Source organism: Cheilinus undulatus, linkage group 1 (genome assembly GCF_018320785.1).
Source record: "Cheilinus undulatus linkage group 1, ASM1832078v1, whole genome shotgun sequence".
In the NCBI taxonomy this organism is placed as follows: domain Eukaryota; kingdom Metazoa; phylum Chordata; class Actinopteri; order Labriformes; family Labridae; genus Cheilinus; species Cheilinus undulatus.
In genome coordinates, this window is record NC_054865.1 from 55,865,653 (window position 1) to 55,881,016 (window position 15,364).

General features: G+C 38.9%; 1 protein-coding gene across 1 annotated transcript in view; it reads right to left on the reverse strand.

The window, feature by feature from the left end:
* Positions 1–15,364, reverse strand: part of luzp2 (leucine zipper protein 2) — a 364,593-nt gene that overhangs the window by 152,662 nt on the left and 196,567 nt on the right. Inside the window, exon 4 of the mRNA XM_041791985.1 lies at positions 8,997–9,078. Coding sequence (XP_041647919.1) covers positions 8,997–9,078 — 82 coding nt within the window. The remainder of the gene's footprint in view (positions 1–8,996; positions 9,079–15,364) is intronic.

The window sequence follows — 15,364 nt, forward strand, 5'->3', positions numbered from 1 at the left end:
TGTCTTTTGGAGGATGGAGACAGATGGGGGAAGCTGCATGCATGAGGAGAACATGAAAACTCCACACACAGAAGCCCTGTCCAACTGGGACTTGCGCAAGGAACATTCTTACTGAGAGGCAACAGTGCTAACCACTGAACCCCCATGCAGCCCACTCCCTAAACTAGAAAAATCCAAACATGCACAAAAGCAACTATGTCAAATAATGCACAAGGCTGTCTTTCTTCAAAGACTGAAGTAAATGACAGTCCGGGCATTTTACTCAACTCTGAGTGTTAGAAATACACCAAACTTTAAACCTGTGTCCGATATTTCACTTCCTATAAAGGCAAAAGTTACCAAGAGCAAACACTGTTCCCTCACTTTTTGTTCTCACTTTCTAGCAAAGCACCCACAGGAGCTGTGAACTAGACCACATAGGATGACTCACCTCCCAGAGCAGGGCATGATAATGTCAAAGTTATGTTTAGTCACTGGCCCCAAAGCTCAGAGATTCACTGAAAGAAAGAACATCCTTTTTCTTATTAACCTCCATGAACCAAAGGCAAAATTAAAGCTGCTTATTTGCATTTGAGGCTTTGGTTACTAAATATGAACTGCAAAATCTCATTTTTTAGCAAGAGCAAAATATTTGATTGCACTTCTCTATAGCAGGATGTTCTCTTGTTGTTATTTCTCATGGGGCTGTTACTCAGTGGTGTATGAAATAAAACCCATACAATGGACATGTAAAACAATATATCTAGCACAGCAGGTTATCTGAAGTTGATAAGATGATTGGAATATCCAGAGGATCTTGAGGAATCTGCATGAAAGGGTTAAGGTTGGGGTATTGAAGGCCTCAGACCTTGGCTCTTTCAGGTGGAACTGCATTAAAAACCTGCATCAGTGCGTGAGGGATAGTACAACATGGGCTTAGGAATACTTCAGAAAACCATTTTGGGTTAACACATATGTCACTGCATCTGCAAGTTTAAGTTAATTCTACCATACATTCATTTTCTTCTGCTTATCTGAAGTTGGGTTGCAGAAGCAGCAGGCTAAACAAGGCAACCCAGACATCCCTCTCCAAGGTGACAGTTTCCAGCTCTTTCTGTGGACTTCCGAGGTGTTCCCAGGGCACATGTAATCCCTCCAGTGAGTCCTGGGTCTACCCCAGAGTCTCCTTCCAGTTGGATGCACCCAGAGGGGGGCAACCAGGAGGCATCCTGATCAGATGCCCGAACCACCTCAACTGGCGAAGGAGCAGCGGCTCTGCTTCAAGACCCTTCCGGATGTCTGACCTCTTGAGCGTATCTCTGAAGCTGACCCCAGACACCCTCCTAAGGAATTCCAAATTGACTTCTGGAACCAGCAATCTTATTCTTTTGGTCATTACTCAGACCAAAGGTGAGGGATAGATCGAAGATTGACCAGCAAATTGTGAATTTTGCCTTTCAGTTCAGCTCCTTCTTCACTATGATGGTATGGTGCGACACACGCAGTACAGCCGATGCGGCACCGATCCACCTGTTGATCTCACGGTCCATTCTACCCTCACTCAACCAGAGAGAACAGTCCACCATTTTCCCACAGAGAGCCATGGCCTTGGACTTAGAGGTGTTCTTTTTCATACCAGCCACTTCCCACTCGGCTGCAAACATGCTGGCCTACCACTTGGTGGCTGAGTTGCTGTCATTCCCAATGGCTTCCACTTTGTTATAATACCACTGACAGTTCACTGTAAATATACCACGCTGGAATTCACTGAGGTCCTGAGAGCGACCCATTCTTTCACAAATATTTGTAGAAACAGTCTGCATGCCTAGGTGCTTGATTTTATACACCTGTGGCCATGGAAGTGATTGGAACACCTGATTTCAATTATTTGGATGGGTGAGTAAAATACTTTTGGCAATATAGTGTATTCTGAGACAGTGGTTTACAGGATGAAATCAGGTTAAAATAAGTTTACTCTGATATTTTGACAGTAAATGAAATGAACCTGCCTGCTGAGATTTAAGTTTTTGCAGTGTGTGCATCCAAGCCAGTGTTAGCATTTGATTTAATGTCTTTAATTCAACCTGTCTGGGTGGTGTTCAATCAGGTGATGCATCACATCAGATTTGAACACTGTTCCTTATAAATTTAACAGAGGCATAGAAGGTCCCGTTGTGGTAATAAAAGCTAGTTTTTCATTTTTTAAGCTGGCCACCCATCAGGCCTTAAAGACTGTTAAACAGTGATTAAAAAAAAAAAAAAAAAAAAAAAAAACTTCTGTCATATATTCTATCTCTGTGGAGTCTGACAAAGTCAGTTTAATAATACAAGCGAGCAGAAATGTTCCATCTGAAAATCTCTGATTGCAGCACACATGATCCTCTGAGGCACTCTCTATGTGACTCTCTATTTCCACAGTGTGCCTGATTTAATAGACCATATGCTTATCATGTCAGGGTGATATCTTTGTTTATCACAAGCCTTTTATCATGAGCTCAGCATGTCTTACTGGTACAGGCCTGTGGCTGCTGTTAAACAGGCAGGCAGAGGTTCAAACGCTGACTGCAGATGGGAAACTTTGGCCGCCATGGGCTGCAGTATATATTTAAAAGAATGGATTCTATCAGAGAGAAAAAGCTTGCTCAAGGTTTCTTTTATTTTTCTCTTTTTCAGTCCATTTTTTTTTACATGCTGTGCGTCCTTGAGCGAGGTCATCGAGATAGTAGGACAACAAAGGGAAGAGATTCATGGGCTGGTGACCTTAGAGCAGGTGTGCACCTGGGGAACTGTAAACTAAGCTCACCAGTTGAAGCAGACATGATAACATCAGGGGTTTGATGTTGGAGCCTTCAGTCACTGCCACGGGCCCTGGCAATGTTGAAAAAAAACCTCATACTGCTGCAGCATTTGGGCTTTTAGTTAAAAGAAGAAAATAGATGGGCAAAATAATAGCTGCACATAAACATTACCATTTCAGCGTGCTGATTGCAACTATTTTTGTCATTATTTAATGGACTTTAGTGCTCCAAAAATCTGCCGGCTCCAGCAGCTTCTGCAATAATGGATTCTGAAATGTTAGAGACAAAGTGGGAGGGAAATAATGTATTGCATGAGGTTCTACTTAACTCTAAAGGTTGGATGACAGAGCTGCTCTAAATGGAGCGAAAACAAATGGATAACTTTAAAATGTACATCTGGTTCTGATCAAAAGCTTTCCCAATTAATATCTGTTATTAATAAACCAACACACAATGTACAAAAATATCTTAATGCACATATTAACCCTCGGATCCTACTATGTCCATTTTGAGGACATTCATCATTTTTATCATCATTATTTTGAGTTTACAGCCACATTTTTATAGATTTAGACATCAAATTTGGCCAAAGTTGTTATTTTTCTTCATATAAAAAAAAAAAATGTGTTGCCCATAGAATTCTACTGACACTAAAGAGCTCCATCCATCCTTGTTTGTCCAAAATCTGGACAATAGACTTTCATTAAAAACACGTTTTTTGACTGTGTGTCTATGGCACCAAAACAACATACAGCAACCTTTTCTATGCAGTCACTCGATCACCAGGGCTCTAAATGTCACCATTCCCCTGTGATCCAGCAGATGGTGCCAGCGCACCATTTTAACCCCTTCAGCAATGCACATGCAGGATTTCTTCCATGGACTCAGAGTGTTTGAAGCACTATTTCACCCACTAAACATCATCAGAATGAAATGAAACGATTCGTGCCACTAGATATGGATGTCTGAGAGGGGGCTACATGTGTAAGGAAAAGTTGGTGTGCTCCTATGTGTGTGCTCGGGTGCTAATCTGCATCTATGTTTACAACCAGACATTCCATAAGTGTAGTTTACAGTCGAAAATGTGACTTCCGAGTTCTGCAGTCTGGGACTAAGAAAGGGGGATATTTAGACAATTTCAACTTTGCCCTCACTTCATAGCAAGTGGATGGACATGCATGAGGATTCATGGGTCCTTTTGATCAATAGGAGAGAATATATCATATCTCAAATATGCAGTAAAATTATATATGTGCGTAATGAGTGTAATTGCGGTCACATTTTGGTTAGAGGTGGAAATGCGTGTGTTCATGATTCATATCCTACATATTTCCTCTGATTTTTTAAAATAAACCTAATATGAACAAATGCATTCACTTGCATATGATTAGGTAGAGGAGGAGGCTCAAGAAAAGGATGGTAAGACTGGTGTGTTTTTGGCTCCGATAGATTCATCTGTTTAGCATGGACGCTATCTCACTGAAACCAAGTCATAGGCATAGTATACACTAACTGGCATAAAAAGGGTGTAACATGGAATTTTTTTAATTTTTTAATTTTTTAGTGGTCAGGGTTGAAGTTGTTGAAGAGATTTGAAGCAGTGAAAGTGAAAAAAAAAATGTTGAAAAATGATTATTTTATTAACGGTTTTCTGTATGTCCAGAATATGGACATACAAGGACAGATGGACCCGAAGAACGGAATTTGGCACTACAAAAAAAAAAAAAAAAAAAAATTAAATGCATCAAAATAAATGTTACTACTCATCATTGACATGGCCCAGACTGTATTAATTTTTTAAAAAGTGTTTCTTTGTAGACCATTCTATGTGGGAAATATGGTGTTTTTGTGTTTTATCATAAAAAAACAGTGACATGGTGTACAATAACTGGCATAAAAAGGGTGTAACATTGAATTTTTTATTTTTGTTTTTTAATTTTTTTAGTGGTCAGGGTTGAAGTTGTGAAGAGATTTGAAGCAGTGAAAGTAAAAAAAAAAAATGTTGAAAAATGATTATTTTACTAACACTTATCTGTATGTCCAATTTTTGGACATACTGGCCTCAACCATGTTTAAAATTACAAGGGAGCGAGGGTTAAAAAGGATGAAATGAAAACCTCAGAATAGGATCAGATCTCATTGCATGCAAAAAGTGACATATTTTATGTTCTTTGTCAACAGCTTCATATTTTTATGTAATTTCTGCACACAGTAAATATTTACATTTGTGCAAGAATGCATGTTAAAGCCTGTTCTCCCCGGGGTTTTCTGAAGCACACATTTCCCTCTGAATTGTATGTGGACACGGGAATTCTTGAGCGGCTACAGTATTTCAATGTTATGCTAAACATGTGTGGCATTTGCATGCTGCAGGGGAGTTCTTTTTAATCTTGTAACTCAGCAGGGGTGATAAATACCATTTAGCAGAACATAAATGTCAAACGCTAACCATAAAACCCTGCATCTGGGATTTGCCAATGGTCTTGGGAAAATGGCAGAAATGTCACTTGAAATCTTGCTCTACTATTGTTTCTTTCACTTCAGTGGCTTATATGCTGATGCATAGCAGACCTTGCAATGGTACAAAGTAATAGTAAAAAAATGGTTGCCATATGGGGAATGCAGCTCAAACTGCACTTCTAAGGAAATTACATGCTGCAAGTGTGTCATAGACAACAGAAATAATGGCCTTCAAATCCATTCTGAATGCAATTCATGGAAAATAACATGCAAATTAAATGCTACTTGATTGTCATAATAATAAAAATGAACAGTTTCTGCATTCACCAAGTGCTGCACATAAGTAGCATGGACATTTATAGCATATACTTTTCATCAGCATACATTTAAAAACCCCAGCGGAATTCTAAAGCTGCTCCTACACTGTCAGTGCAGCCAAGCATGCTTCACGCTGATAGGCTGATAAGCAGTTTGGTATCAGAACGAGCAATGGTCTGCAAGAATAGCATGAGAATAAAAAGGCGGGACAATACAGTCAGCTATAGCACATGCATAAACACATCTCTGAATAGTGTAGAAACCTTACAATGCGTTAAAATAACTCCATGTTTCCACCGGCAAACTTATGCTGTGACTGAGACACAACAGTTGTTGTTTTGGAGTTGGGTGCAGAAGCTCAGTTTATTCACAAAGAATTAAAATATTCTTGCATAGCCACATTTTCTCCTGCAGAGTTATTTTAAGAATTCTAATTCTTGAAATAATTAATATTTATTAACTGTCTTATCAGGTTTGCATTATCACAACAACCAGGATTATGCACAACTGCAGCCATGGGTCTGTGTCCGAATACTACTGTCTAAATTCCATTACTCTCATTCTTATATTACTCATCAACCTTATTTCTCTTGGTTTTCCTTGTAAAGCATTTTATGTTTTATGCTTTTGTATGTGTGATACAGTGATACTCAGCATGTGGCTCTTTGTGATGGTTTGTGGCACCTTCATGTTTCAATTTGAAATATCAATCCCCAGAAAACCTTAAATAAGGGAACTTTGACCATAGAAATTATCCATGCAAGTCACATTAATCAGTGTGTTTCACACAATCATACAGTTGGCTTTAATTGCCAACCTTAATTTCTTAGTCTGTTTATTTCCATTGCCCTTATTTGCATTTTTTCTTTCCCCTTGTTGTGCCACTTTTAATCAATTTTTGCCACTTTTATCCCCTATTTGCCATTTTTTCACCAGTTTTTTTGTCTCTTTTATCCTGCTTTTTGCATTGTTTTTTTTTTTTTGTTTTTGCCCCTTATCACCCATTTAAGCTGAATTGCAATTAAATGCCATTCTTTTTCCCTTTTTTCCAACTTTTCCTACTGCTATGCCCTTTTTAGTCACTGTTACATGCATTTTTTTTGCCCTGTTTTGTTGCTTTCTTGACTATTTTTGCCAACTGTTATATAATTTTTTGGTAACTACTCACCCATTTGTGTCACTTTTCCCTCCTCATTTTTTCACTTTTTACCCATTTTTTGCCATTTGATGCCTACTTTGCCCCATTTTCACCCATTTTAGCCCTTTTTTGCTGATTTTTGACCAATGTTGCCACTATTAACATATTTTTAATGCCACTTTGACCTTTTTGTCCCACTTTTCACCACTTCCACTGTGGTTCTTGCAAAGGTATTTTTCAACAGTTTGGCTCTTTGGTTAAGCAGGGTTGAGTAACACTGCTCTATATAAACTTAAAACAAAAGTAAGGCAATTTGTGTTTGGTACATTATTTCTTTGTTGTAACAATGCTTCTTGGTAATAAATCTTACACCGTTGGAAAGCCTGTTTATTACCCTTTTAAATGATGCCACATTTGTAAGGATCATGCATTTGTGGGATGAGCAGCAGAGCAGAGGATGTGGGTTGCGCCCATGAAAAATGTGCCAAATCTTCTCTGCCAATGCTAAACAGCCGATTCTGCCATTGACTCTTCTTTGGTGTTTGGTGGATTGGATGGTTGAAGTTTGAAGAAACAAGACATATTGACAATTTAACTATTTATCAATTTAACAAACGGGAGCCTCAGCAGCGTGTAGAAGAACCACACACAGCCACAACAGCCTGGCTCCTCCTCCTCATGCTGGTCACCAGCCTGGTCACACACTGCTGTGGGATGGCATCCCATTCTTCAACCAGCATTTGTCGCAAGTCAGCCAACGTGGTTGTGTTGGTCACTCTGGCACCAACAGCACACCCAAGCTGATCCCACAAGTGTTCAGTGGGGTTAAGGTCAGGACTGCTGGCAGGACATCCCATCCTCTCCACTCCCAAATTCTGGAGGTAGTCTCTGATAAACCCCGCTCTGTGGGGGCGAGTGTTGTCATGTTGGAGAATAGAGTTCTTGTTGACAGGGTGAGAAAACAGTATTCTTGGGGTGTTGTCTTCTTGGGACGCCCACTTTCGCAACCCTCTTTTCAGGGGTTGGGGTGGGCTGTTATGCCTTGGAGGTTTTAAATAACCGTCATTTCTTTCCTGTTTGTTTTCTTCGTTGCTGTTTGTTTTCTTCATTGCTGTTTGTTTTCTTCATTGCTTCTGTCCTGTGATCTGCGTGTTGAAATGGACGTTGTAAACTCCCTGACTGCAAAACAAATCTAACTATGGGTACAAATAAAGTAACCTTAACCTGAACCTGAACCTGTCTCTGACATTCCCCGTTACATGGAACTTGGCCTTCAGTTTGGAGATGGTACTAGGGTTCACTCCAAACAATGCTGCAACTTGGTTTTGTGGAACACCAGCTTGAAGTTGCCCAACCGACGGGCCTTATCCAGATCAGTCAAACGTGGCATGCCGATTCTTGAAGCAGACATCTACTGACCACTGTAGCAGGGCCCATGCTCACAGGCCCATGCTGGCACCTGGGGGTACCAGAAGCTCCAAACAAGAGTCAATAGCGACAGCAAAAGAAGCATTGTTACAACAAAGAAATAATGTACCAAACACAAATTGCCTTACTTTTTGTTTTAAGTTTAGTTTGTTTGTTTTAGGCTCCTGTAAGTATAAGCAGAGCATCATCTGCATACAGGGTTATTTTTTTCCTGTGACTACTACTTTCTTTTACACATCATTCTAAATAAATGGAGCAGAAAATATAATTTTATTTATTTCTTTTCTTTTTCTTGCTCAACAGAAGAAAGTCATCAGATATGTTGATAACCCTGAGACCTTTTCTAATTAGTCATAGAGTAAATACGCCAGAAATTCATTCTTTCTCATTCTTCATTTTTAGTATGTGCAACAGTAAACTTGATATCTAAATGCTTGAGTCTGGGCTCTGGGGATTGAAGGAAGGTTTCTTTTTTAAATTAATGTTTTCACTTTCTGACATTGTGTTAACTGAGTGTTTGATTGAATTTGCAAGACAGACTGTGTTTAAGATACCTGCTTGGATTTAATTAGAAGTAAAGTGCTAAGAGACTGGGGACCAGAGATGAAAAGAAGAGTATTCAGATACTGTGGATGGAGGGATACATAAGCACACACACTCAACGCCTTTGACCAATCTTATTAATTTTTGTGTGGGGGTAGAGGGATGCAGTGCTTCTCTGGCTATTCCTGAGAGTTTCAATTAAGTATTGAGGCGTGGAGGCGAGAGAGCCGGCTGCACGGTAATGAGTGTGCATCACTGAGGGGCCCGTGTGACGGGTGACGGAGCTGGTTAGCGGAGGCCGGACGTTGATGGTCAGGTCAGCTCTGTCTTACCGTGGCTTGCTGCTTCTCTGCTCTTTCATTTGCCTCATCCAGCTGCTTCTGCAAGGCTGCCTGGAGGGACTTCATCTCCTCTCTGTCAAGTGAGAGAGAAGTGAGAAACACTCAGTTAGCACATCCTCCTCACATTTTCACAGGCCTCTACTACTCAGTCACAGAATGGCTTTCCTAAATGTTAAACTGTTGGGAGCATTGTTGCAAGGAAACTGATTTACTTAAAGCAGTTTATACTCTCTTTACTCTTTGGTTCATTTCTGTTGAAAAAAAAAACAAAGCCATTATACTGGATCAAATCAAGCTCATGCTGTTTTCCGGCACTCAGACAAATGTTGGTGAATGTTAGGAGACTTAATTGGTAAGCTTAATCAGAACATAGAGAATGAAGGTTTTATTTAAAAGACGTTTTTAAAATGATTTTTTGATTAGTCAGTTTGCAAAATTTATTTGATATTAAAGCAGTGATTTCTAGTTGAGAGAAAAAATTTCAGTCACTAGAAATGGAAGACGCTACAGGGCACTGCACAGCAAAACAATTAATCAAAGAGACAGTTGTTTCCCAGGTGGTCACCCTGATAACCACTCAACAGTCACAGAGTCACTCTGATGACCACTCAACAGTCACAGAGTCACTGTGATGAACACTCAACAGTCACAGAGTCACTCTGATGACCACTCAACAGTCACAGAGTTACTCTGATGACCACTCAAAAGTCACAGAGTTACTCTGATGACCACTCAAAAGTCACAGAGTTACTCTGATGACCACTCAACAGTCACAGAGTCACTCTGATGACAACTCAACAGTCACAGAGACACTCTGATGACAACTCAACAGTCACAGAGTTACTCTGATGACCACTCAACAGTCACAGAGTCACCCTGATGACCACTCAACAGTCACAGAGTTACTCTGATGACCACTCAAAAGTCACAGTTACTCTGATGACCACTCAACAGTCACAGAGTCACTCTGATGAACACTCAACAGTCACAGAGACACTCTGATGAACACTCAACAGTCACAGAGTTACTCTGATGACCACTCAACAGTCACAGAGTCACTCTGATGACATCTCAACAGTCACAGAGTCACTCTGATGAACACTCAACAGTCACAGAGTCACTCTGATGACAACTCAACAGTCACAGGGACACTCTGATGAACAATCAACAGTCACAGAGACACTCTGATGACCACTCAACAGTCACAGAGTCACTCTGATGACCACTCAACAGTCACAGAGTCACACTAATGACAACTCAACAGTCACAGAGTCACTCTGATGAACACTCAACAGTCACAGAGTCACACTGATGAACACTCAACAGTCACCGAGACACTCTGATGAACACTCAACAGTCACAGAGACACTCTGATGACCACTCAACAGTCACAGAGTCACTCTGATGAACACTCAACAGTCACAGAGTCACTCTGATGAACACTCAACAGTCACAGAGTCACTCTGATGAACACTCAACAGTCACAGAGACACTCTGATGAGCACTCAGACCACTCATAGAACTCTCATTTAACAAGCATCTTAGCCCTTCTAAATGCAAAATATCCATTCATTCGTCACTTGCACTAATTAATCTACTTAGCATAATAATAACTAATTAAACCTATAAACTGTACTCATATTATAAGTAAACTATTCACTGTAACTCAAATACTGTTAGAAATCTCTCTGTGGTAAAATGCTTTACTCCTTATGCATATTTGCTCTTTTTAATTTACTTTCCCTACAAATTACTTATTTTTGTTTATTATATTTATTATACACAAATGACTTAAGTAATTGATCTCTTCACTGTAACTCAAATGCTTTAAGAAAGCTCTCTGTGGTAAAATGCTTCACCTCAAATATACAATTGCATTAATCAACTATCTTGAATTATTTTATCTACCTTATGTAAATCTTCCCACATGTGCAGTTTTTTTTTCTGATAATGTCTAGTCAGCATCCTAATACCCCTTGCACAATTTGCAACCATACTATCAACACACACAGGCTTGCATTATACTCACAATTATACCTACAAGAGTTTGCACATATTTAAACATATTTTAAGTTCCTATTTCAGTTTATTTTTTTGGATTATTTTGATTCATGTACAAGCTGTGTAGCTGCCAGTCACAACTTCCTTTTCAACAGTGAGTCAGCCTTTGATAATGGCGGTCACTATATGGAAGGGTAATGTTTGCAAAGTGTTTGGAAATGCATACACCGATCCACACATATCTACACAGATCCACAGATTCTTACAATAACATCTAACAGATCTGGAACATGTATTGTTTTTGCATGAACAGGGTAATTAGCAATGAGCTGAGTTTGTAGTGGCACCCAGCCTGGCTACATTTAGTTTATACCTGAGGGGTTCATTCATTCATACTAAAACGCTGCCATTTTTACTCACTAACTGTTCTATTACTGTTTCCTTTAAATGCACATTTATGACCAATGATGGAGAAAAATGTCCTGCAAGCCTCTTATTTCACCTCTTTTCATGCTTATTACAAGCTACTCTGCAGTACAAGGCATGCTGGGAAATGAAGCCACAAGCTGAGTGGTTAGCAGTGCATGAAAAGTGTAAATTAGCAATGAGTTAAGAGGGTCCCAGCACCCAGCCTGGTCACATCCAGGTGATATAAAACACTCAGTAAGGTGTTAATAAGTCACTTAAAGAAATAGAAACTTAACTAGTTGTTATTAATTCATTGTATTGTGTGTGTGTTACATGGGCTTTTATGCTATTATTTATTCTTTTAACTATGAATTCTGGGCTTTTCTATGCCTGTTTTCTTTGACTGTGTTTTTTTTTGTTGTATGTTGTGTCGTGTTTGAGTGTTTTGTTGTGATTAATGTGATTGTGTAAATTGTGTTCTCACAGTGTAAACAGCAGACCCCAGGAAGAATAGCTTCCAGCTTCTAATGACTCTAATGGGGATCCAAACAAACAAACAAAACATTCTGTTTTGAATTGAAGAGTAATTTCATTCAAATCGATACCCCACAAGGTTTAGTTGCTAATTAATGCATCACTGTCTGCTCTAAAAGCACGTTTATGACGGAATGAAGGAGAAAGCTGAAAGCACAGTTAGCTAAAATACGAGGCGATAAAACCCTGCTACACATATTTGCAGATCACATTACACATTTAGACCTTAGTGTGGAGATGTCGTGTTAACTTTGTAACTGTTGTCTGTATTTTTTAGCTGAAAATCCAGCCAGTTTTCCGGGACAAAATTGTGGATCTATGTGTACATATGTGGGAATCTATTCGTACATGCATGGATCTGTGTATGTGTAGATCTGTGGAACTATTATGGATATTTGTTAATGTCGTTTTGGATTTGAAGATCTATGTACGAAAGGACGTTTTATACAGATCTAGTCGTTGTGGATCTGTGTCCGTATCCATGCACGTATTTGTGGATCTCTGTTTGATATAATAGATCGATGGACATTCCCTTAAATCAGGGGTGTCAAACTCAGTCACAGCAGGGGCCAGATGCTGGATTTAGGTCTGACCTGAGGGCCTAACGGGGTCAACATTTAACCATAACTGTCAACCTCATTTTCACCAGTGATAAAACATGAAAAACGCACTGATGATAAATCATTTGGAAATTCAAAAAAAAGTAAAAATGGTAAGTTTAAAGGCTCAAATCTGAGATAAAAATTAAAACACAAATTATTTTTTTCCCCAACATTCTTGACTTTTTGTGAAATCTTTCTTACTCTTTACTTTTTCAGATTCTTAGCTTAACAAGGATATTTTAAATAAACAAGTTGAAGTTTAGATTATTATAATGGAGGAAATCGGCAGACCTCATACTGGTGGGCCAGTAACAATACAAATATGAAATAATCTCACGGGCCGGATATAATCGTTCCATGGGCTGGATTTGGCCCCCGGGCCTTGAGTTTGACACCTGTGCCTTAAATAATCCAGTGTTTACAGAAAATGTTCTCAAAGACCTAAAAGTTTTAAATCCTTTTATCACCATAAAGTTAAGAGTTTTTAACTCCTTTTATCACCATCATTTTAAGAGTTTTAACTCCTTTTATCACCATCATTTTAAGAGTTTTAACTCCTTTTATTACCACCATTTTAAGAGTTTTAACTCCTTTTATTACCACCATTTTAAGAGTTTTAACTCCTTTTATTACCACCATTTTAAGAGTTTTAACTCCTTTTATTACCACCATTTTAAGAGTTTTAACTCCTTTTATTACCACCATTTTAAGAGTTTTAACTCCTTTTATCACCATCATTTTAAGTTTTAACTCCTTTTATCACTATAAATTTAAGTTTTTAACTCCTTTTATCACCATAAATTAGAGAGTTTTAACTCCTTTTACCACATTCACACAAGCAGAGATTTGTCTTATTTGCCTTCCCTCTGGTGGTCCTTGGGTTCATGTTTTAATCTTTAATGTCTCCTTGTTTCATTTAAAACTTGAACTGCAGCATCGGTTTATAAACATATCTGGAGATCTACAGCATAATTCACAGTTTAACAAACACACAAAGTCAAATAGATCCCCAGAGGAAAAATGGACTCACTCTTAGTTCAATATGAGAATGCATAAAGAAAACATTGTGTGTAAAATGTATGATGCTGCATTATGCAGTAGCCTATAAGCATTAGCAACGCTTCACACAGATTTTATGCATGCTGTATGAAGACTGCTTCTGCATTCATTATGTGTTTAACATAAATGTTAATGTATTAGAATGCGACTGGTATTTCAGTTACGTTTGATGCTCCGGCACACAGATAACGGCAACGCACGCTGAATTATGAATCAAGTGGGCAAGTGATGTGGGTCAGTGGATTCAAAAACGCTTGTAGAAATCACATCACACGACAGCCCGGTTAAATTCAAGGTAACAGCCTACTTACTGTTTCCAAGCCTGGGTGTAAGTTTAAGAGTATGTGACGCGGCTGTAGTCGGGCTGCGGTGTAGTCAAGCGGGGGCATCTTTGAAGGGAGTACAGCAACCCTGGATGTTTGTGTGAAAAGGATCTCACTGCTCAGCAGCCAGATACTCTTACATTTCATATGCCAATGGGCTTGTCTCTTGGCATAAGTTCAGCCTAGCAAACATTTTTCTCCACGGCGACCAGCCAACCACCCCTGCTTTGGCATTTCATTGATATTCCTATCGCCTGCATCCAAGACTTGGAAACATTTTGCATAAACAAGATCAACACTGGCCAAACTGACAGAAAAGGGCAGCTTAAAAATGAGGGATTGTCACTCTAAGAGGCACAGAGTTGTAACTGAGAGGTGAGCACGAATAAGCCAGCATCAAGTTAATTTAAGAAAAAAATAGATAAAGACACTTGGGCCACTGAGTAAAGTGTGAATACAAATAGAATATAGTTAGCAAATCATTTCCAACCTGTTTTCAGAAAAAAAAAAAGCAAAACGAAGATATATTTAAGTTTTAAACTCATAAACTATTTTAAATTTAAAAAATATTCACACATTCTGAAACCAGAGGAGACTACAGCTTAATTGTTAACAGGCTGTAGTATATTACCATTATTGGGTATTGATTAAGCATTCCTCGATTGTTAACAGATGATTATACCGTAATCGTGTATTAATGGAGCACTCCTAGATTGTAAACAGGCTAAAGTACCATGATTGACTATTAAAGGAGCACTCCAGAATTGTTAAATGGCAATCTTACCATGACTGAGTATTAAAGGAGCACTCCTGAATTGGTGACTGCAACAATACCATGATCGCGTATTAAAGGAGCACTCTAGAATTGTTATCTGGCGATAATACCACGATTGTGTATTACAGTATTTCTCAATTGCTAAAACACTAAACCCCATTGTCTGAACCAAATGCTCAGCGGCCTGAACCCATTTATTGAATCAGGCACTCTTTTGGCAAAAGCATAAGCACTTTTCACCTGGTTAGACACAATTTGCAAACACATTCTCACTCACTAAAACACATTTTGCACTGTGATGCACTTGTGTTGCATAATGGTAAGCACAAATAGCAAAAGTTAAACACTTCTGAAGCACAGGTGTCACTCAAAACTGATCACACTTGTGGCAAATGATGTGAGGAAACCATTATAAGCCAGTTCAGAGAGCACTGGTTGTTGAAGGTTGTACACTGGACAGAAATATGATGTGGATGAAGTCCTGTGGCCTGACCCAGCACGTAGACATGATGCTGTGGCTGAATGATTGTAGATACTGTAAGCACTTGAGTCTGATTTTGTGTTTTACTCTGTAATGTGCTTCTTATTTATTTTTAATTTTACTTATTTTTTACTGTATACAAGTGCTAAACTCACAAAGTTTTTTTTTTTTTGTTT